The sequence below is a fragment of the Gastrolobium bilobum genome, unplaced genomic scaffold (assembly GCF_033153095.1).
Source record: "Gastrolobium bilobum isolate Gb01-03AN ecotype WA unplaced genomic scaffold, APGP_CSIRO_Gbil_v1 utg5188, whole genome shotgun sequence".
Taxonomy (NCBI): domain Eukaryota; kingdom Viridiplantae; phylum Streptophyta; class Magnoliopsida; order Fabales; family Fabaceae; genus Gastrolobium; species Gastrolobium bilobum.
The window spans coordinates 259,008-281,810 of NW_026899969.1; the positions used below are offsets into that span (position 1 = coordinate 259,008).

At 33.9% G+C, this 22,803-nt stretch overlaps 3 protein-coding genes across 3 annotated transcripts; 2 read left to right on the forward strand and 1 right to left on the reverse strand.

The window, feature by feature from the left end:
* Positions 1–550: 550 nt before the first annotated feature.
* Positions 551–6,166, reverse strand: LOC133294530 (mitochondrial thiamine diphosphate carrier 2-like). Its single transcript, XM_061493215.1, has 8 exons — positions 6,094–6,166; positions 5,782–5,933; positions 5,574–5,696; positions 5,365–5,476; positions 4,856–4,983; positions 1,717–1,869; positions 1,200–1,340; positions 551–1,112 (listed from the first exon to the last, which is right to left on the reverse strand). The coding sequence occupies exons 2-8, from the start codon at positions 5,896–5,898 to the stop codon at positions 894–896; spliced, it is 993 nt and encodes a 330-aa protein (XP_061349199.1). The 5' UTR covers positions 5,899–5,933; positions 6,094–6,166; the 3' UTR covers positions 551–893.
* Positions 6,167–14,862: 8,696 nt separating this feature from the next.
* Positions 14,863–16,075, forward strand: LOC133294511 (protein SRC2-like). Its single transcript, XM_061493194.1, has one exon. The coding sequence runs from the start codon at positions 14,932–14,934 to the stop codon at positions 15,805–15,807; it is 876 nt and encodes a 291-aa protein (XP_061349178.1). The 5' UTR covers positions 14,863–14,931; the 3' UTR covers positions 15,808–16,075.
* Positions 16,076–17,773: 1,698 nt separating this feature from the next.
* Positions 17,774–20,145, forward strand: LOC133294520 (uncharacterized). The gene is made up of 2 exons (XM_061493205.1): positions 17,774–19,642; positions 19,734–20,145. Exon 1 carries the CDS (start codon positions 17,922–17,924, stop codon positions 18,483–18,485), a length of 564 nt encoding a protein of 187 aa, XP_061349189.1. The 5' UTR covers positions 17,774–17,921; the 3' UTR covers positions 18,486–19,642; positions 19,734–20,145.
* The last annotated feature ends 2,658 nt before the right edge of the window (positions 20,146–22,803 follow it).

The window sequence follows — 22,803 nt, forward strand, 5'->3', positions numbered from 1 at the left end:
ATTTATTAGACCACAATGATGCAAGAAATGGGAAGAAAAATGACGAATTTATTAGACCAAAAACGCTAGACTGATGGGCTACTTACACATAATAAGCTGTGCAACACAGCATGTATAGCCACGTGTCAGAAAAACTAACATGCTATGCAGCATAGCGAATTTGACACAACGTGTCAAACATGTAACACGCCAAGCTGCTTAGCGTTTTATACCATGACAAGTTGTGATAAAAGCTATCTGCCACGTAATCTCGCTGCATTGTCCAACAGCTTATGTAGCCATGAACCTGCTGCCACGTGTCCACACCTAACTCGTCAGTATTGTAACGAGTTAGATGATATGATATTTTGAAGAAGAAAAAATCCGATCCGTGACATTTAGGTAATTTTTTTTTTTTGCGAAAAGTATGGCATTTTGGCCGTTATCCCTATATAGAGTGAGATGAGTTCCCTCTTTTCCATCACATACCAAAGATAGTTCCTGAAAACTATGGATCTTGAAAGTTTATAACTGCCAAAGATAGTTCCTGGAGTTCAAATCTGCCAGGACCATATCTAACCAGGAGGAGTCCCTTCTTTTTCAAATGTAACAAAAAAGGAAGACTTTGCACCATTTTGGAAATTTACACTTGGAAATCAAAATCATGTGTAAGTATCAAAGAACAACCACCTCAACAGGGCAAGGCTAAAAGGTAACACATGTTGATGTATGCTATAGATCTTAGCCGCCTCCTAAATTTTCTTCCATCTTAAAGAAATGCAATTTTATCAACTACCACTATAATAAAATCAAATTAGCATATCCCTCACGCTTTCTTCCTATCCCAAGTGGGAATCAATTTATGCTTTAGAAAAGAATATGATTTAATCATAAAAAAAGTGGAGGCGAAAAAATCAAGTCAAAAAGGACTCTAGCCAATCTGATGTCAATTCATATGCAACAAATGTGACAGCACCGGCTGGTGCAGCTTTAACAGTTGATGGGATAATCCCTTTGTATAGACCAGCCCAACCTTCAAACCGTATTATCCGTTGCATGGCATCAGACATATTCCTGTAAGCACGAGGCTCAACTCGAGCTCCATATCTTGGATGCCGTTGAAGCCCTTCAATCTGTAGCAAACAAAGAATCCTTAAAATTGATATTTGATCAATAATCCTTGTACTACTAATACTTAAAATGGGCAGAGAGAGGTTTACCTGAAATCTTTTCTTGACAACATCAAGTGGATGACAAACAAGTTTGGCACATGTTCCAGCTGCCAAACCACAAAGGAAAAGCTGAAAGCTAGAGAGGCTATCTTCTGCAGTGGTGTTGGAATATATACGATGGTTCCAAGCCTACAATTTTCACACACAAGGCATAATAAATAAACAGGTCTCAAAGAATTAAACACTTTAAAGTGAAAATGAAACCAAACATTCATCCGCTGTCCAACTCCATCTTTTATGTAAGGTTACAATTTACAAGTGGAAACAAATTTGTAGTTATGCATTTTTAGTCATTCTAATTGTTCTAGCATCATCTTCTACCAAGATTGTAAAATGATGGCATAATACAAAGCAAAACAGGCTAAAATAACCAGTCATGCAGAATCCAAGACAATCTACAATCTCACCTTACTGCAAATGAACAAAGTACAACATCCAATGCATGCAGGGCATAATTATATCAACTAATAAAAATGAGACGTTAAATAGAAGGACTGGAATTTACCATGGCCCAACGCTTAAATGTATCATAGGTGCCAAATTGTAGGCCTGCATAAGGTATAATCTCAATCAGAGTTGGCGACAATCCAGCATACAAGCCTCGAAAGCCACGAGTCTGGACGATATCAATGAATGCAGACCTCATGTTTGGATATACCTATATGATGGCAAAATATTTGCAAAGCTTGTTACAAAAAAAATAGCTTCAAAAGGATCAAAACAACATCACAGAGCAGTGTTTACAAACAACGCAAATCAGAAGAGCATAAATGGCATATGCACAAGGGAGAGTTCATGAATTCACTAAGAAAGCCCCCATATCCTGCCAATTAAAGGACCTCCACAAATGCTTATACTCAGCCGTAGCAATCCTTAAAGAGGCAACATAGTTTTTCCAGAACCAAAACACCAATGTTTAACAAGCCTGGTGCAAGCCCTGGAGTAACTATTATTTTGGGGGTATGCTCATTCAATCCATTCCTCATCCAAGCCAAAGTCAATTTGTTAGGATCCCATTGGCAAGGTATGGGACTCGGAGTTCCACATTGGTTGTATGGGCAACTAATGTGGGATTTATAAGGCCTTGGGCACTCTCACCCTTTGAGCTAGCTATTGGGGTGGTGCACCTCAAGGTTCTTATCAAATGGTATCAGAGCCTTCCACTATGCCTCCCGGTTGCAATCGAGCGGCGCAGGCGGTGACGTTGGCATTGCAGTGTTCGCCCGGGGCTAGTAAATAACTAGCGCAAAGCCAGCCCGCGTGGGCGCCGGGACTGCGGAGCGTGGTGGAATGTTAGGATCCCATTTGCAAGGTATGGGACTCGGAGTCCCACATTACTTGTATGGGCAATTAATGTGGGGTTTATAAGGCCTTGGGCACTCCCACCCTTTGAGCTAGCTTTTGGGGTGATGCACCTCAAGGTTCTTATCACAATCTTAATAGCTCAAGTACAAGGTATTCACTATAATCCTCCCAGAGTGCTTTATCAAAAACTCAACAATGAGTAGTTTGCTGCTACCGCTGACTCTGTTAACAAGTGGTGGATTTATGTTATAGTTTCTGAGGAAAATGCCCCCCACTCATCTCCAGGAATTTTTATTAGAAATATATGTAATTTATTACATTGCCATCTTCATTTATTATGAGTTTCCCGCACCCTTGCTCATTGCTTAATAAGTTGTGTGAAAAGCAAATATTTAAGAAGGAAAATCATTAGACTTCACACATTAACCAAGAGGACAAATTATATATTGTATTATTTTGAAGTCCAATCCCTTGCATAATTTCAAATTTGACTTCTCTAAAGTGTAGGGCACGCTTCAAATGTTGGTTCCCTTCCAGGCATTTGAAAAAAAGTACAATTTAAGGGTTTATGATGTGTGTCCAATTCACCATGTATTAAGGGTCAAATTTAGCACTTAATTGATCTAAATTCAACCAAAACACATGAAAGATGTGATTTAATTATTAATTCATTTTCAGGAATACTTTCATGAAACTATTGTGTTTTGTAGGAAATTTTCTCATTAAAGAATACCAATTGGAAAGCCAAAGTCCTGGAAAAGAAAGCTCATGGCACCAAAGGTGCCAATCTCTCTAACAATTTGGCGTCAAAGGCGCCAAGAGTCTAACGCTTCTGTAAAGACGAATACGGTGGCGTTAGAAGCTCCAATCCGCGTGCTGTGATTGAAGTCAATTTAGTGTCACCAAAGGCGCCGTTTTCTCTCACAAGATGGCATTTTAAAATGCCACTTTCTCGCTTTTGCAAAAGTTATGCTGAAGATTTGAATTTCAAATAAAACAAAAAGGAATCTTTTTTTTTATGGCAATTTTGGATTTAATTGGAATTTTGGATCATTTCTGATAAGGGGATTTGAAAAGATACTGCTGCTTCATATAAAAGGACACATTCGAGATTGGAAGCAGGAGAGAAGAAAGGTTCAACACAGTAGAAAGACGAGAACACCGGATACCAGAGCTGGAGATTGAGAATTTCATAGAGAAGGAAGCTTGAAGGAGATCGAACATCATTGAATTATTCTTTTCTTCTTCTTCATGACTTCATCTGTTTTCTTTCATTCTTTATTTTGTTTAAGTCAGCTATGTCTGGCTAAGTTTCTTTTCTAGTTAGGGATATGGATCCGACGTGAATCCTATTTGTGGTTTAAATTTGTTTCAGTTATTTGTGTTTTACCTTCATGAATTTTTATATCCTTGTATGAATTGATCACTCTTATAGGGATTTGAGGGTTAAGGTTCACAATAGACATATTGAGATTCTAATCCTGACAGAGGTAAAATATCAATTCTTGCATGATCTAGACATAGGCTTGCTTAAGTTGCAGACTTCATAATTCATCGTGTTTAATGCTTATTCTGAGAGGAATCACTGAGACATTAGGATTCTAATTGGGGTAAAGGGTTAAAGTCATTAAGACATTAGGATTCAACCAATTATTTTTAGAAAATGAATTGTCTGAAATGTCTAAGATGAATTACTATTGAAATTAATTTAAACTACACTAGGAGGATCTAAGGTGAAATAATTCCTAACTACAGTTTTAGTCATTAAGTTTTAATTCGTTTTTACTAGTCTTTGTTCTTATTCTGAAATTATTATTAATTACAATTGTTTTTGTTTTTATTTTAATTCAAAAATTATTCTCTACATCAAATTGATTTGTCCAAATCAGAGGGAATAGTGAGAATAATACTTGGTGTCATTAATCCTCGTGGGAACGATATCTTATTAACTACTTTATTACTTATACGACCGGTATACTTGCCGTGATCGCAACAGTTTAGTAAAGCTTTTAAGCCAACACAACTAGTAAATGATCTGACAAACTATATTGGCAATACCACTAATTAGACAAGAAGGAACCATAGGGTAGCACCCCCATCCCTTGCACCTGGCTAAAGGAAGGAACAAAAAGAATGATGTCAACGTAAACCTTTCAAGCACAAACAAAGATTGAGATGTAGGTGCATCATGGTGTTGGCAAGGAAAAAGCAAAAGTCTGAACTGGAGGGCGTTTAAAGCAGACCAGTAATTCGTTTAACTGGCCTTCAAAACACTAAAAAACATTACACAAATTTACTTTGAAACTGTGTTATAACCTTGAATATAATAATGCTTATACCTTTGGCTCGCCCTGAGAAGCTAATATGGTTCGGACAAGATCGAAGGGATATGAACCTACAGTAGCTGCACACCCAGCTAATGCCCCACTGACATAGGATAGGTAAGGGCTCAAATTAATGTGATTCTCTGCAGAAACAGAAAGCAACCAATGAACAACACAAACCTAGAATTGGAAAGAAATAGGAAATTTCCTGGTAAATAATTATATTTCTGAAGTGTGCTATGTGCTTGGGCATAGGCTTTGGCTAGCATATATAGTGTATAAATCCATTAACTACAGACAGACTACATCATCATCCTCAAAAAAGCTTTATGCAAAATAAATTGGCACAATTATAGCTAGCAAGACATTGGAATGAATTGGAAGAGCTTAAGTACCTAACTTCTAAAAGTTATAACTTCAAACTAATAATAATGTTATAAATCATAAAACACCACTTTAGTCTCGAAACAGTACTTTGCTGATGAAGCTAACATGTCGGGACACTGAATAACAAAACAGAATACCTGTCTTGGAAGAACCAGTGGCAAGAGTCTTGAACTTGTGTAAAACTGTAAATTGTATGGCTGTATAAGGCATAACCATGAGCAAAGCAGGTACATTTCCTCGCCAAAAGCCCTGTAAAAATGTGATAGAAAAAAGGGGCTCATAAATTATAAAAAAAAACACCATGGTAAACTTAAAAGGGTAGAATATCTGGGGGTTATTTTACTACTTGTATTCCTTCTTCTCTAAGAATATCTTTGCTGGCTTGAAGCATGCCAGTATATTTTGATGGTGCAGCTACAACCAAATCCTTGCGTAGTAAAGCCCATGAAGATGTGGGCTCCAGTTGAACCTGTGAATTGTGAATGTTAATAACATATGCACGCAGCAATGAACAAGAATGCAAAAAAAACATCAAAAAAAAAAAAAACACAGACCTGGAATCTAATCTTAATAACATCAAGGGGCGAGGTAACTATCCGTGAAATTCCACCTGAAATTGCCCCAGCCGAGGAATCAATCATGGCACGCTTCAATTGATTCGGTTCCTCCATTGCCACAAACACCCTCTTCCCTTTCAGACTATAACCTGCATCTACCACGTAATATATCAGAAAAAAAAAAAAAGATAGTCTATGCCCTTCGTATTAGGTCTCCCATTCGATTTCCCATAACTATGAAGAATTTATGCAAAAGGGCAAAATCTAATTGATATAAAGACGCCAACTTTAGGATCCATGGCAACGCACCTGTAAGGGATGAGGAAGAAGGAGGCAATGGAGAAAGAAAGACAACGTTAGAGTTTAGAGAGAGAATACAACGGACCAAAGAAATGGGCTTTACAATTTATCACCGCCTTATTTGATTCGATTTATTTTTTCAAATCAAAGTTTGTTTTTTTTATCTCAAAATTTAACAGAGTGATTCTCGGGGTCCAATTTTTGTCTCTTTTTTTGTGGCTATGTAGTGTACTACTAGTTACTTTACTTGAGAGATTCTATCTTGATATCTTCCCAAATTTGTAATATGTATTTAGATTTTCATAAATGATTTGTCTTGTTTATTTTAGTAACTCAAAGTTTATTTTTATTGCAGTTATGAATGACAAAAAACAATTATGTGTTATTTGTTTTATTTAATTATGACAACACAATCTTAAATTTATAATATTTCTATATAAATCATTTAACTCTTCATTATTAACTTACTTTTAGTGGCTCGTTACTGTTTGATCATTTAATTATAAAAATCTGTACAAAATTTTGCATAACTAACGACTCTCAAAAGAAGTAAATTATTTCGAATCTGCTTTATTTGTTATTTATTACCTGGGTTTTATAAGAGAGTTATGTTGTAAGAAAAGTGATTGTGTAATGTTATAGATATTCGTTTTGCGTGCCTTAATTTTTTATTTATTTTTTTGTTTTAAAAAGTGTGAGCCCCACAAAATGTTGTGAGTGTAGGAAAGTTTGTTGTGTTATGTTAAAGGATAAAATGAAAACCCTTATTACCTAATTTAGGAGAATATTCTCAGTGTTAAAGTAAAATCACAATCACACCCGCTTACCTAACTGTATTAATGAAAAAGTTAAAAGAAAAAGATGTAAATACAATTTGTTGAGTAGTATATTTAAATTTACTACAAGAAGAGTGCAAATATTCTCCAAATTCAGTGGCCTATCTCTTATCTTTTGATCTTTTTCTTATTTATAAGTATATTTTTAGAGTAAAATTATATTTACAAATTTTTTGTTTATAAATTATATTATATATTTCCAAAAATACACTAGTTACATTATCTACTTCACGTAATTTACAAAAATTTATTAAAACTTTTTTTTTAAACGAATCATCCCCCTTATACTATATGCAAATTGCAAGGCATTATGCTCCTCAATAATGCTCCTCCACCTTTAGTTGGTGCAAAGCAAGCAGTGGGTTGATCACGTTTCATTGCGTTCTTATTTGTATTGTCTCTTGATGCGAGTGTGCTTACTTTTTGTATGTGATCGAGTTGAATTGGAACTTGAAAGGTCATCATAAGTGGTGTGATGGGATTTCATTCTATTCAAGAGTTTTCCCTACACTTCTTTTAAGCATATAGAAAATAAAAAGTTTTAAAAATTAAGAATGATAGATATAGATATTTTAGTTCTTATTTTTTATAGGAAAAATGTTTGTTTTTTTTAAAATGTTCATTTTAGTTAAAATTAGTGTTTTTTATTTAAAAATTAAATTAGAAAAAATACCTCACTATCTTCCTCATATTTTCATTATATATCTCTTTATTTCACTTAAAATAACATGTTTTTTTATCTTTTAAAAGGACAAACACCAATTTCATTTTTTATTCCATAATTTTTTTAAATATCTTATAGGTTTTTGCGGACTGATATTTTATTTTGAAGCAATAGGATGTTTTGCTTCTCAAAGTTAAACAGCGAAAACGTAAAAAAAAAAAAAAGTAAATTGACTATGCAGCTCTTCCGCCCCAAGATTGTTTCGTTTACGGGTGTTAACGGACTGAGTCGAGCTGAGCCGAACTTTGGTCTTAAAAGGCTAAGCCTGTGATTAAATGTGTCGGCCTTACCAAGTCTGTTATCTGTTACGAATATAATTATCGGTATGTTGGCCTGCCTTATTTACAAAAAAAAAGCCTGATTTGACTTGTTAGCTTGTTAGAAAAAAATAAGACAATAAAAATTTATCCAAACAGAATATACAATCAACAACACTAGTAATTCCATAAATATTCATAAATTCAATGTATATCGAAACAACATAATATAGAAAAAAATCATTTAAAAAGTCTGTTTAACTAATAAAATAGGGGTGAAATAAATTGAGAGGAGAGAGAGGGCTATTACAAATAATATAAATAATATAAATATAAATATAAATAAAAATTAATATACTAGGTCAGTCTGAGAGGCTCCAAGGCCAAGCTTTTGAATTGGAGCCTGAGAACTTTTTACTAAACAAGCTTTTATACAAGTTCAAGCCTGATTCCAACAACCAATATTAGGCATGTAAGCTTAAGCCTTCACGAGCCGAATTAAAGGCCTCTGATTCGTTTATCACCCCTACACTTGACCCACTTTCAGTGGACAAGATTTCTCAAGTGATGCAAAACTTTGAAAAGGTCTTTTTGGAATCTAAAAAGTTATGGCTATCTATCGTCGTGCGTATTCTTATTAAAAGAAATCAGCTGGTCATTATAAGGATGGGTTTGAAAACCAAATATTTAACTCTCATATTTTAATCTAATGTTTATATTTAATTCGTGAACACAAAATGATAAGATGACTTCTATTCATTATTTTGTGTAAATAAACTTTGGAAGAATCCTGTTAGGCTTAACATTTTTTATAATCATTAATTATATTTTATCACTAGTGCTTTCAAAATAGCTATTAGTTCATACTAATTTTATATTTTTATTAATTTACATATTAATCAAAATAAACTCTGTCAAGTAATGGGAAAAAATATCAACAAATTTTTTTTTTATTACATAGAATTTTATTTAAATAGTACACCATATTAGAGTTTACTATAAAGGCTTTACTAAATGAAGTTTCAAGAATCCCCACTAAAAAAGTAAGGGGAAGAAGAAAGAGGAAAAGAAAAGAAAATATTATGTGTTAAACCTCCTATCATAAATTAAATAATTGTTCCAATCAAGTGACTTCAGAAGTTTTAATTATTAATTTTAAATTATAATTTTAAAAAATTAAATATAGATTCAACGATGACTTTATTTTTATAAAAAAAAAAAGTATTTTTAATTAAGGTTATAGAAGAATATAATTTTGTCTATGTTTGCATATATTAAAAGTATTTCATGATATCTTAATTGTATCTTTAAATAATTTAGAACATCTTATATGATTTATTAAAAATAATTTTTTTTATTTTTTATTTTTTAATTCAATTTTTTTGTTTATTTTGAATTTAAAATCTAATATTATTATAAATAGAAAATTATTACTTAGTAATTTGCATCACATCTAATATTATTATAAATAGAAAATTAATACTTAGTAATTTGTATCACATCGCATCATAACACATTAAATTAATATTATCTTCATTTTTTCCCTCCACCAAATTCTTATAATTTCAAATTTTCAATACTATGTAAAAGTAGAGACTTGAGAGCAGTCAATTTTTTTACTTTTATTTTTTTTGGTGGGGAGAGCAGTCAAATTAAATGTAGCAAAGAATAACAGAATCATTTACCCTTTTCTCTTGTATCTATGTTCCCCCTAAACTTGGACATAGATTTGTGTTGCGGGATTTTGTATTGGAGACTTCAATTATGTTCTGACTAGCAATTATAAATAAATTCACAGCCCAAAAAAAATAAATCCTAGCAATGATAAATTCAACAACAAGGTGGACCTCAAAACGTTGAAGATACAATTTTTTATTTTATTTTTTTGATATAGTTGGACAGGAAGATGATGTTGTTGTATCGAAAGGAACGATTAAGATAGAGCAATTTGTAACGCTGCCTTGTTACATGCAGAACCTACAATTTTGATTGTGAAATACATTCAGCATTTTCCTCAGCTTCAGAACGCAAAGCTAAATTTCAATGTTTTTGGGCTCCTTGATCTTTCAGCCACTCGCGTTTGTTGGAAACCTTCAACACGCCTCTTTGGACGCTATGATTCTGCAGTCCAAAATAAAGTATACCTCTTTGGCGATGCAATTATAAGCCTCACTTTCCGATCTTTAAAATCCCATCCTTAGAATCACATATTTTGCAATTGTCAACCATGGTTTTTGGTGTTCCTACAAAGCCAGGGATTCGGCCAAAATCATTTATGAGGAATCCTGTGGCAGGATACACCATCAGGCAAATCGCGTTAGTGAAATTTACTTTGGACAAAAAAATAATTGCGGAAATGAATCTTTTCACGTTACTTTCACATGAAAAACTCTGTTTATTTTATGTTTTAGTAAACATTAAATAGGCACCGTATTCAAATATTACATGAGAGAAATACAGATATGAAAAGGCATGTATAATTGAACACGCATATTTTTTAGAAAAAATACGACACATTCTGACATGCAGTCAATATTTTTCAACACATGCTCAATGTTTCAATATGTTTTCCGACACGTTCTGATACGTGATCAACGTTTTTCGACATACGGTCAATGTTTTTCGACATATTTTTTTTTAATTTAAATTTTATTTTATTTTATCTATTTAACTAAACATGAAAAATTAATTTATAAATGAAATATTTTCTATTATGAAATTTGACAAAAAAAATTAACAAGGTATGAAAAATTATTTTTACTTTATATTTATGTTATGAAATTTGAATATTTGATTGGTTATATGACTTATTATGAATTGTTATACGTATTAAATGTAAATTATATTATATATATATATACTTAAAATATTATTTAATATCAAAAATTGTTTCAACGTGTCAAAATTCATCATTTTTTAAAATTAATAATTCGGCATGTCATGTCATGTCTCATATCGACATCGGTGCAACATAGATAAAAACTCAATAAATCACTTACTAGAGTGGGTAAAAAAAAATTAGTTAAGTATATTTATTTTATCCATCCCTTTATATTTATGGTTAACGCTAATCTAAGTTCTATTTTTTTTTCTTAAAAAAAATGCATACTTCCGTAATTAGGGATGGCAAAGCGGGCTACCCGCCTCGCACCGCCCGTGCCCGCCAAAAAGCGGGCTGACCCGCCCCGCCTCGCCTGTGAAAGTGGGCAAGAAAACTCAGCCCGCCCCGCCCCGTTTGGGTGGGCAAGGCAGGCTGCCCGCTAAGCCTGTCAAATTTTACACTAAAAAAAGAAAAAAAAATTAAAAAATCCAGCCCGAGTGGGCTGGCGGGCGGCGGGTTTGGAAAACTCAGCCCGCCCCGCCCCGTTTGGCGGGTTGAGCCCGTTTTGCCATCCCTATCCGTAATATTAAAAATATTATTGGTTACCTTTAAATATTGTTGATATTGTCCAAAGTGTTTTACCTCTTAATGCCTATTATGGTCCTGATAGAAAGATTTGGGAGATTCATAAATCCCAATCTGTTTCGGTGAGTGTCTTATATGATTACATGTCTAATTATGAAGTCATTGATGATGCTGTTGAAAAAAACTTGGAATAGGCTTTGGACTTGGAAGGGTCCTCAAAGAATAAAAATTTTCATTTGGAAGATTCTCCATCAAAAACTATTAACGAATAGTTATATGTCTAGTTGGAATGGTAGTGATGGTATGTGTTCTTGTTGAATTGGGGAACCTGAAACTATCATTCATGCTTTGAGGGATTGTCACAGGGCTAAAGTAATTTGGGATTGTCTTATCCCTATTAATTATAGCGTTGTTTTCTTTAATTCTTCGTTTGAACAGTGGATTACTATTAATTTTAGCAGTAATTTCATGGAAAGTAGTCAAGATAATTGGCTGTCCAGTTTTTTGGTTACTTGTTGGAAGATTTGGAGCTGGAGGAATATGATGAATCATGGAGAAAAGGTGCCCATGGTTGGGAGTAAAGTAGAAATAATTAAAAAAATTATTTCAAAAATGGATAGTGTTGTTACAAATCAAAAGTCTTCTAATCGAGGCCCTCTTATTAGCAGCGTCCTTGTGTCTTGGACCTTTCCTGAAGATGGGTTTGTGAAGGTAAATACGGATGGAGCTTCCCGTGGTAATCCTGGTGTGGCAACTTATGGGAGTGTAATTAGGAACTTCCAAGATATTTGGTTGGATGGATTTGCGTATAAGTTGGGTTTCTGCTCTTCTTTTAAAGCTGAATTATGGGATATTCTGAGGGGTTTGGAAAGGGCTTGGAGCAAGGGTTACAGGAAAATTATCTTAGAAAGTAATTCGCTATTGATAATTACTGTGCTCACCAATTGTGGTGTAGCAGTCCGTGAGGTGCAATTGATTTCTCGTATACGGACGTGGCTTGAAAAGGAGTTTCTTATAAAAATACATACATTTCCGACATGGTAACCCGTTAAATTGCACGTCCGTAGCGAATGTGTGATGCGAAATGATTTTATCAAACGAGTTTCGCTCAATGCCATTTCCACCACTGTTGCTACCATCATCGCCACCACTGTCACAACTATCATCGCCATGGTCATAGTTACTGCCGTCACCACCATGCCATTACTATCACCATCACCATTGCCGTCACCACCGCCATCACCATAGCAACTATCGTCACCCCCACCATTACCATCACGCCATCACCACCACTATCACCACGCCGCCAGACCATAAGGAAAGAAAAGTGATAATCCGAAAAAAATTATGCTTAATAAAAATTATATTTTATTATATTATTTGTTATGTTAGTATATACAATTTTTATTCTCAAAATAAAAATAAAATATACTATTAAACATATTTTTTTTTTTCAAAAATTTTTCTGTCAGAGAACAAAATAATTGTCTTGCAGATCCTTTAAGGTCGACAATAAGTCACGCTCAACTCTTCTGCGATGGATTAGATGATTTAACGGGTTACCATGTCGGAAATGTATGTATTTTTAAGATTTAGGTTTAAGCCTTTAAGATAACTAATGAAAATTATAATAATAATTTATTAATTAATTTAAATATAATATATATTTTCAATTAATTTTAAAACTGTTATTAAAATGAAAAATTAAAATTTAACAAAGAAATAAACAATAAATAAATTATAAAACAATAAAAAGATAAAAATGTTCTTCAACCATGGAATCACATATTAGATAAAAATAATATAAATATCTTATAATAAAGACTCTATTTTTGTCATATAAAAATAGACAAATAATAATAGAACCAGAAGGAATCGTCTGCTGCTTCTAGTGCTGTCTAGATGTAACCGTTAGATCTTTTTTGCATTGAAATCCAATTGCCAAATGAAATTATTAGATATACAAATTTCCCTTCTCTAATTTTTTTTTCCTTTCTGTCAGTTTGATTTTTTTTTTCCGGTAAGCGATTTCTTTTATTTTAAAAGAAAATAATGAGTACATGGGATTATTATTTTTTTTTTTATAAATTGTGTAATATCCGATTGCAAAACGAACGCCGACTAATCTGACGGTTTATTACCAACAAATATGCAATTAGTGGTGATCCAAACCTATTCAAACCCGGTGACTCAACTAAAAAAATCGATAATCGAATAAATTAAAAATTAAAAACTGATAAAAAAGTAAATTTTAATTGGATTCGATCCGATCCAATCCAAACCGATTCAATATATTAATTCTTTTCTACCTAATTGAGTCTTTCTCCAATCATACTTAAAAAAATTCTAAACCCAAGACTTATTAACCCATTAACTAAACTCAAGAAAAAATCTAGCTACATCCCATTAGCAAAATTTTATCTGTGTAGAGCTTCATATCTCATTGTCAAAAAAAAAAACCTATATTATCATTTACTGATATTTTTGTATTAAAATAAAAAAAACTTTACAAAGTCAATATATACAAAAAATATGTTATTTGTATAATAATCATGAAACAAATTTTAGGCTTTTCAAAAAATTAAAAACCAATCTAATCCAAACCGAAAAAAATTGAATAGAATCGAATTTAAAAAAAATTCAAACCAAATAAATAATTACATAATAAAACAAAAAAATTCAAAAAATTGGATCGAATGATTTTTACTTTAAGAGTGAATCCATTATAGACCGTAAACACTCCTATATGCAATTTTCAATTGAATCACCCTGGCCTTCTGATGGTAGAGTACCACCTCAGTCTTTATTCCTTGAGTATATTTTATTTAAAACAAATGTATTATTTTTTAATCATATGTTTTATTTGTTTTAAAAATATCAAATATAAAATAAAATTTATATACATAATTTATCTCAAATTTATAAAAAAATAACTACAACTTCGTGGAAACATGCTACTTTCGTTTGTAATTTAAAAAAACAGAAAAAAAGGGCAAAAAAGATAAGTCAAAATTTCAATTTTCTTTTATTCGCGTAAATAGCATATTAAGCGGCGTGCAGCGTGCCAGCGGACCGATTCCCCTTTGCACATACAATGCGGCGCCCATACGCAAACGCAAGACACATAACTTGGTCAAGCGCAACGGATTTTTCAGAATCAACTATATCACTTCACGCTACTGTTTCCTCTTTAGTATTATACTAATATCTGCAAACAAAAAATAAAAAAAGTACTAATATTAATTTACGTATAATATCAGTATAATTTGTTATGTTATTAACAATATATCATCATATTATTTAATAAATTTACCAATATAAAATTATTTAACTCGTTGATTAGCAGGGTAAATAGGTAAGTAAATCAATATTAATTTGTTTAGTGCCCCGCCTTTAAGAAACATGATAATGACGAAGTAACAAACAGTAGCGCGTCAATATCAAAGGTTGGAAGGTTCCTTTGTACTCGCTTTCCAATTGGGCCTTTAATTCATTCCGCGTGCGGTTGCGGTTATATATAAATTCAACGCTATTGATGGTCAACTTGCATTGTTTCTTCTTACTTCAAGATAATTTGTTCGAAACCCTAACATTACCAATTCCATAAACACAGTCCATAGCATCATGGAATACAGAACCTTGGAACTCAACCTCACATCAGCGAAAGATCTCAAAGATGTTAATCTCTTCTCCAAGATGGACGTCTACGCCGTCGTTTCACTCTCCGGCGATCAACTCCACCATCAAAAGACCAAGACCCCCGTCGACCGAGACGGCGGCGCCAACCCTACCTGGAATTTCCCCATCAAATTCACCGTCAACGAATCGCTCGCTCGCCAGAATCGGTTGACCCTCGAAATCAATCTCCGGTGCCAGCGCACTCTCGGCGCCGACAAGGACATCGGCCAGGTTCACATCCCCGTCAAGGAGCTGCTCGACCAAACCGGCGACGGAAAATCCTTCCAGCACGTCAGTTACCAGGTCAGAAGACCATCCGGTAAGCCTAAGGGGGCCTTGAATCTCTCATACAAAATCGGAGAAAAAGTCGCAGCTCCGGTGAAGGCGCCGCCGGTCTCGGCGGTGCCCAAGGCGGAGCCGGTCACGGCTTATCCTCCTCCGGCGATGGGATCCACATCGGCGACATATGCTGCGCCGTACCCAGGCGGATATCCTCCCCCGCCGCAACAATATGCTGCCGGATATGGGTACCCGCCGCCGCCACAGTATCCACAGGCTCAACAGGGTTATGGGTACCCGGCACAACCCGGGTACGGGTATCCTCCTCAAGCCGGGTACGGTTATCCTCAACAAGGCGGGTACGGGTACCCTCCTCAGGGTCAGAGACCGGGAAAGAACAAATTTGGAATGGGATTGGGAGCGGGTTTGCTTGGTGGAGCGGTGGGTGGGCTTCTGATTGGGGACATGATATCTGATGGAGGTGGCTATGATGCTGGCTATGATGCCGGTTTCGATGATGCTGGTGGTGGATTTGATTTTTAATTTTCTTTTTTCTTTTTTCTTTGGGGTAGTTTGGTCTTGTAAACCTATAGTATATAGAATATGCTGTTGCAGTTTACGCCGTTACTTTTCTGGTTTATGATAATCGGGGGGTACAAGACTAGAAGTTTGTTTTTTTGTGTTTGTTCTATTTAAGACTATGTAATTAACTGGTATTATATGCTTTACAACTCTCTACTTCTACTTTATTTCTTTTGGAATTACAGCATCTGATCTCTATAGCCAGAGGAACAAGGATGTGATATCATGTTTTGATAAGACATGGATAATTTTTTCACTTGAACAACGCTAGCCTGATATATTCTTCTTCTTTTTTTGATAAGCTGCGTGATATTTTTGTTAGTGAACGCAATTATGCCCAATACATTTTGGATGGAAGATGGACCTAACTTTGATTATAATTTGGCACTGTTAGATGTTTTGAGTGAGTCCTCGATGACGATACGAACATCTATTTTCAGTTAAAATAGTCAAATTTATTTGGTTAAATGTAGAGTGCAAGCATTAATCTGGTTGCGCTAGTAGCAACACTATAATAATTTTAAAGGATTTAAAGTTCTCTCATTTAAAGAGAGAGAAAGAAATAAATAAAGGAGAAGAGAGAATTGACAAAAAAAAATAAAGGTGTGGATCCAAGAGTGAAAAGATATAAGTTGTGTCATTTAAAGCATACAACCACACTCTTTGGACAGAATTTAAGTGGTTAAAAATAGTCATTTTAACTTTTTTTAAATAAAAAAAATTATCTTGTTTATTTTATCTTGAAATTTAGCTTTTTTGGGTTCAAAACTTTTACCAAATTTATTCAGACGATATTTGATGTTTAAATTCCGCCAAATTAAGGTAGAATAGAAAGAAAGCTAATGCTAGTGCAAATTATGGAACAATAGTTTTTATTATTGCACTGAGACTCCTATGGCGTAGATTATTTTTATACTAATATAAGAATAAAATGTATTACACCTAAACTTAATCATTGATCTGCTTATATCCTTAGAACATAAATAAAATTCATAGTCAAGATTAAAAGTATAATTTACGCCCATGTAAAATAATTTGATCCTATTTTAATAATGTGTCCAAATTAAATTTATTTTTTTTGGATGGCAACTAGCATAGTTTATCTTTCATGTAAACGACGGGTGGTTGGTGAACGAAAGTCAATGGATAATGAATTGGTGATTAATCACAAATATGAATTGTTCGGATGCTCAAATTAATTACCTAAACTTAATACTTCATGACAAGATATTAGAAGGATAAGTTGCATGATTGCTTCCAAGATAGACTTGGTCGTCCAGTGGCAATACTAACTACTAAGGGACAGATCACATTTCTGAAGTTTTAGTTTCAACATTGTGGGAGTTTAATTTTTCTAATAAATAATATTATGGTTTAAATTTATGATTCCACACAAATAACTAGAATATTCATATGCGATCTTTTGCCATTACCCATTACAAATCACACTACGCCGGAGGTTAATCAGAAAATAATATCCATCATCCATGACGAATGTAGTATTTTTGAGAATATGTTTTTAACACCAAGCTGAAGTCATGGTTTATTATTTTTAAAATTTTCAATTGTACCATTTTTTTCAATTGTTGAAGTCATGGTTTATTTTATTTTCAATGTCAGTGCATTGTTTTTTTGTAAGGAGCAGCTAAAATAACTAAAGTGATGCTGCCATAAAATAAATCTCCAATTAACATACTTCTTATCTCCTAGGATCAAGCTTGATTTGTTATGGCTAGATTATTTGTTTTGAACACGTGATCCTTAAACTTGATTTCGTGGGAAGACAACATGGAACAAATAAGAAAGAGGATGCTATTTATCCTGAACCCTATAAAGCCCAATAAGCCCAATAAGCCCGAAGTCATTTACACGATGGCGGGTGTGTGTGTGTGTGTTTTCCCCCCCTTCTTTAATCTTAATCAGGACCATTCTTTTTTTGTTTTTCCTTCCAAAACCAAAGCCAAAGCCAATAAAATAACAAGAAAACGAAAAACCCTAATTGCAGTTGCAAACTCATCTCTCTCTGTCTGTGTCTGATAAACCCTAAAAAGAGGAAGAGGCGGAAGAAAAAAAAGATGAGACCTTTGGACGAGAAGGAGACGAGTGCAGTGTTCGAGAAGCTGTTCAAATTCGTGGGCAACAACCTGAAGAACATCGTTGAAAACCCCTCTCACGAAGGCCCCGATTCGAACCCTGGTCGCTACTGTTTCCGTCTCCACAAGAACAAGATCTTCTACACGAGCGACTCGTTGGTGAAGCGAGCCACTAACATCGCTCGCACCAACCTCGTTTCCCTCGGCACGTGCATCGGCAAATACACACACGGTGGCAGTTTCCACCTCACCGTTCAAGCCCTCAACTTGCTAGCCGCCAATGCCAAGCACAAGGTGTGGCTCAAACCACAGTCCGAGATGTCCTTCTTGTACGGCAACCACGTCTTGAAGAGTGCCTTGGGTAGGATCACCGACAACATCGCTTCCGGTGATGGGGTTGTCGTGTTTTCCATGTCCGATGTTCCTCTGGGTTTTGGTATCGCCGCCAAGTCCACTCAGGATTGTAGGAAGTTGGATCCCAACGCTATCGTCGTGCTGCACCAGGGTGATATTGGGGAGTACTTGAGGATGGAGGATGAGCTTTGAGTTTCTTATTTTGTTTCACTTCCCCCCTAATCCTGGGGTTTTGGTAATTGGGTAATTGTTGTATGGTGTTATGCTCATCATTATGTAACCTGGGTGACTCTCAGATTGATTATTGCTTCCGATTCATCTTGGAACATTATGAACTTGGTTATATTGCATTCCCCCTCTCAATTACATTATATTTATTTTCCTACGAGGTTTTTGTGCTTTTTGTATAATTTATTTATATCTACTCTTTTTGTCTATGAGATTGCTTTGAATTGTCAGAATTTTCTGCGGTTCCTGCTTATTATTTTATGACTGAGGATCGGTGTAATTTTCTGAGTTGAGGAATAATTATTTGAAAGGAAAATAATTAGTGGAAGACTCTGTTTAATCTTTTTTTGGTTGAATAGACTTGACAGTTACAGTTCTGACTACTGGCTTCTTGCCTAGTTACAAATATCTCAATCTTCCAGCAGAAACGATCACCTGAATCTTCTTGATATGAACAATCTAATATATGGTGCTTATTGTTTGATACTGCTTAATTTGGATTTTGAAGATTTTGGTCTATAGTTTATAACTTTCTGAACCAAAATCTGTTTCCCCCCTGCTTCTTATCTGTAATCATATGTTTGTCATGCCCTCGCTCGTTCATTTTTTCACTTTTGGGATGTCCACGAATTCTTGTATGGAATTCTCTCTACTGACCCAATATTGTCTCATTTTTCTTTAGGCTTCGGTATTGCTGCTTTTTAATTCTTCAGATAGACTGATTTATTTAAATATAATGACTCAGTTAAACTTATAAGAATATGATGTTGTTAGACTGTCCCACTCCTTGATTGTTAACAAGGAACCAAACACAAACGATTTCATCCACTGATAATTTTGAATTTAATTCAAAATTTACTGACAAAATGAGGAGGATAAAGGTCTAATTTTATTAAAAAATAATGTTTTACTCTTTTTCTGTTTGTTTGGTCATCTAAATCTCTGTTCTATTTACTGACTTTTGATGGAATTGAGACACATTTTTCGTGTAGATTCATCTTCCTCCTGTGGATGAGAAGAAAAAAGTAATTACGGATGTTGACAGGAACAGAAGATATGCTATCGATGCTTCAATTATGCGTATTATGGAGTGTGTTGAGCTGTTGTGTTTCATGCTCAAGGTTCATGTCTGACCACTTTCCTAACATAATATTGCGTGTCTGTTTTTCACTCTTGAATCCTGAATATTTTATATGCAATGTTATTGCCCAGCCTGATGGCGGATTGATGATTTGATTTCTGGAGTGGAGACTACTTGGAAAGAGACAAAGATAATGCAAATTTGTTCAACTACTTGGCTTGATGTGGTCTTAACAATTGTGCTAATGAAGTAAACTGCAAATAGCAAAACAAGAGGATCGTGCTTTAACTTTTGCCAAAAGAAAAAAGTTCTTCCTAAAAATTTCTTTTGAGGGGGTGCTGCAAGTGGTTGTACATTTTTCCTCGATATCCAGGTATGGTTTACTACTGTAGATGTGTGCTCATGTTGGAACATTGTAATCAATTCCATAAGTAGGTCCAGTTCACTGGTACCTTCACCACCTTTTTTGCTTTTTGATTGCTGCAATTCCATCCCTTAATTGATCCCCCCCGCGGTTGTATTTTGATTCTCAGCTTAAAAATCATCAGGTGAATGAAATCTAAACCTTACAGGTTTGGTTCTTTAAGCTAATTGTCCATGATCATATTGCATAGCGACATCTACTTCATTTTGTAGTGTCTGTGATATCTGAAATCAGTTTGAGGATAGGATTATTGCAAGGTTCTAAGATTATATCTGTTTTACCGGTGAATGCTTTATATTATTGTGGGTATGGCCAGTGGCGGATCCAGAAAAATAACGAAGGGTGGGCACTCAATAAGGTCTGATCTTGAACGTGATTTACGAGCATGTGCCGGCTGGTTCGATCTGGTTTAGATTTAGATCTAGATTAGGTTTGGATAATGAAGGTAGATGAGAAAAAAAACTCACCTGAAAATAAATTAGAATGAGGGAAATTAAAGATGTAGGATATTGTAACAACCAACTAGGGTTACTACCAATCAATTTCACCGTTAGATCAATTAGTTGATCCAACGGTTATATTTATTTTCATCTTTATAAGGTTATGATCCCCATATTTAATGTAAAAGCATTAACTATAGAAAATCATAACCATACAAAGGTGAAAATAAATATAAAGTATTAAATATGGGAATCATAACCATACAAAGATGAAAATAAATATAACCGTTGGATCAGCATAATTGTTCTAACGGTAAAATTGAAATTTGATTGGTAGTAACATTTGTAGTAACCTAATTGATTGTTATAATATCCTACCTCAAAATTAAATTGGAAAAACTTGAATTTTAAGAAAAAAAATATTTTTATTTTTTACATCATATTTAAGGGTGGGCACTTGCCCCTCTTCTCCCGTAAGTGGATCCGCCTCTGGGTATGGCAGTATGGGTATGGATCTTCACATTGCATTCACATTACGGGATATCATGTGATTCATGAAATTATACTTCCAGATTGTATTTTTGTGTGCAAACCTGGACGTTGTAAATATTAGCCTCATTTTTGTTCCGTGGCAATGAAAAAAAGATTCTGAAAATTGAAAAGGATTTGGCTGAAGCTTATAAGCTTCAGTGATGTTCATGATCCGTTGAGACAGTTATGAATCTTGGCACTTCATAACATTACATTCCTGTAGTATCATGTGTTTATCTATGAACCAAGAGGAGAGATATTCTTACTACTAAATTTTTTCATTACCAACTTATTACTTATCTAATCACCATTGGATTAGTATTTTCTCTCTCTTCAAATTTTTTTTAGCATTCTTTCTCTTTGATCCAATGGTGATTAGATAGGTAGTAAGTTGGTAGTGAAAAACTTTGCTAGTGAGAATATCCTTCATCAGTGAATGAAAGCATTACTTGCCAGCTCTTACAAATTATTTTTCAGTTGTGTCAAGATAAACGTTAGTTATTGGGCTTCATTGATTGTGGGCCAATTTGATTGGACTGTATATGAATTGAAAGCTATTCAAGTTTTAATTTGATTATGCTCTGTTGAACTTGATTGCGGCCCTCCCTCTTTGAAAGAAAAAAAAAATTAATTTGTTGAATATAAGTACTTGATAATATAAAAGGTAAAACAAATATGTATGTATATAAACGCATAATAAATTTTAAATCATTATGTGTACGCATAGGTGTAAGTCTTGACACTTAACCGATTAATAACTTTTTTTTAAAATGTGAAATTAACCAATCAAATTATTGAATCATGTAATATTATTTTGAGATTGCTGCAAATATGTTTTAGATATGTTTAACCTTCATAGCAACGTAATCTAATAATCAATGATTACTTATATTTTGAAATGCATAATATACGTTAGAATAATGTGATAAATTATCAATTAGTTTTTTTTTTCTTTTTAATTATATGAACTCGTGAAACTCAATCGACTTCATGAAAGCTTTTAATCTAACAGCTGCATTAATAAAATTTAACATCGATATAAAAATTATTAAAGGATATAATTATACTATTACTAAGATTTAGACCTAGTGTAAGCAAGCGTACAAACTACTGAACTAAATATATGAAAGTTCAAGTTTCACTCATTTGTCAAATAAGCCAAAATTATAAAGTTTAAACTCACCTCATTAGGTTAAGTATTTGAGTTGTTGAATTGTTAACAAATCGAGTTGCAAAGAACTTGAAAGGTGGCTCGACTCATTTTTAGTCCTACTCTAGTCTATGATAAATACATCTGAACCTGTTACAAATTTATTTTTCTACTGTACTCTAGTTTATTTTTCTAAAAGTGCTTAATTTCTCATTCTATTATCTGTTAAAGAATTGCATATAACATTTTAAATATTTTTAATTTTAGTATATACTGTTAAAATTTTATTTAAATTAATTATACATATCTCTTCTACAATTTTAATTTTTTCTGAAATGTTTTTAAAATTTATCTTCCAGCCCTCGTTGGCACAAACTCTAGACCTTTTTTATTAAAAAAAAAAGGGACGTATAAACGATGTAGGGTGGTTCTCCAAAACTGGCATACGCAAAATGGAATAATTAGGAGCACAAGCATAATTACATTCACCACCCCGTATAAAGGCGAAGATATCAAATTAAGCGATCAAATCCTCATCTGCATATGAATTTTGATACTTTAATCAGAAATTTGTCCTTTTTTCTTTGTTAGTTAAAAAAGGAATATGACAACTCAAAATGGCCTACGGGAGAATTGATCCAACATTCTTTATGTTT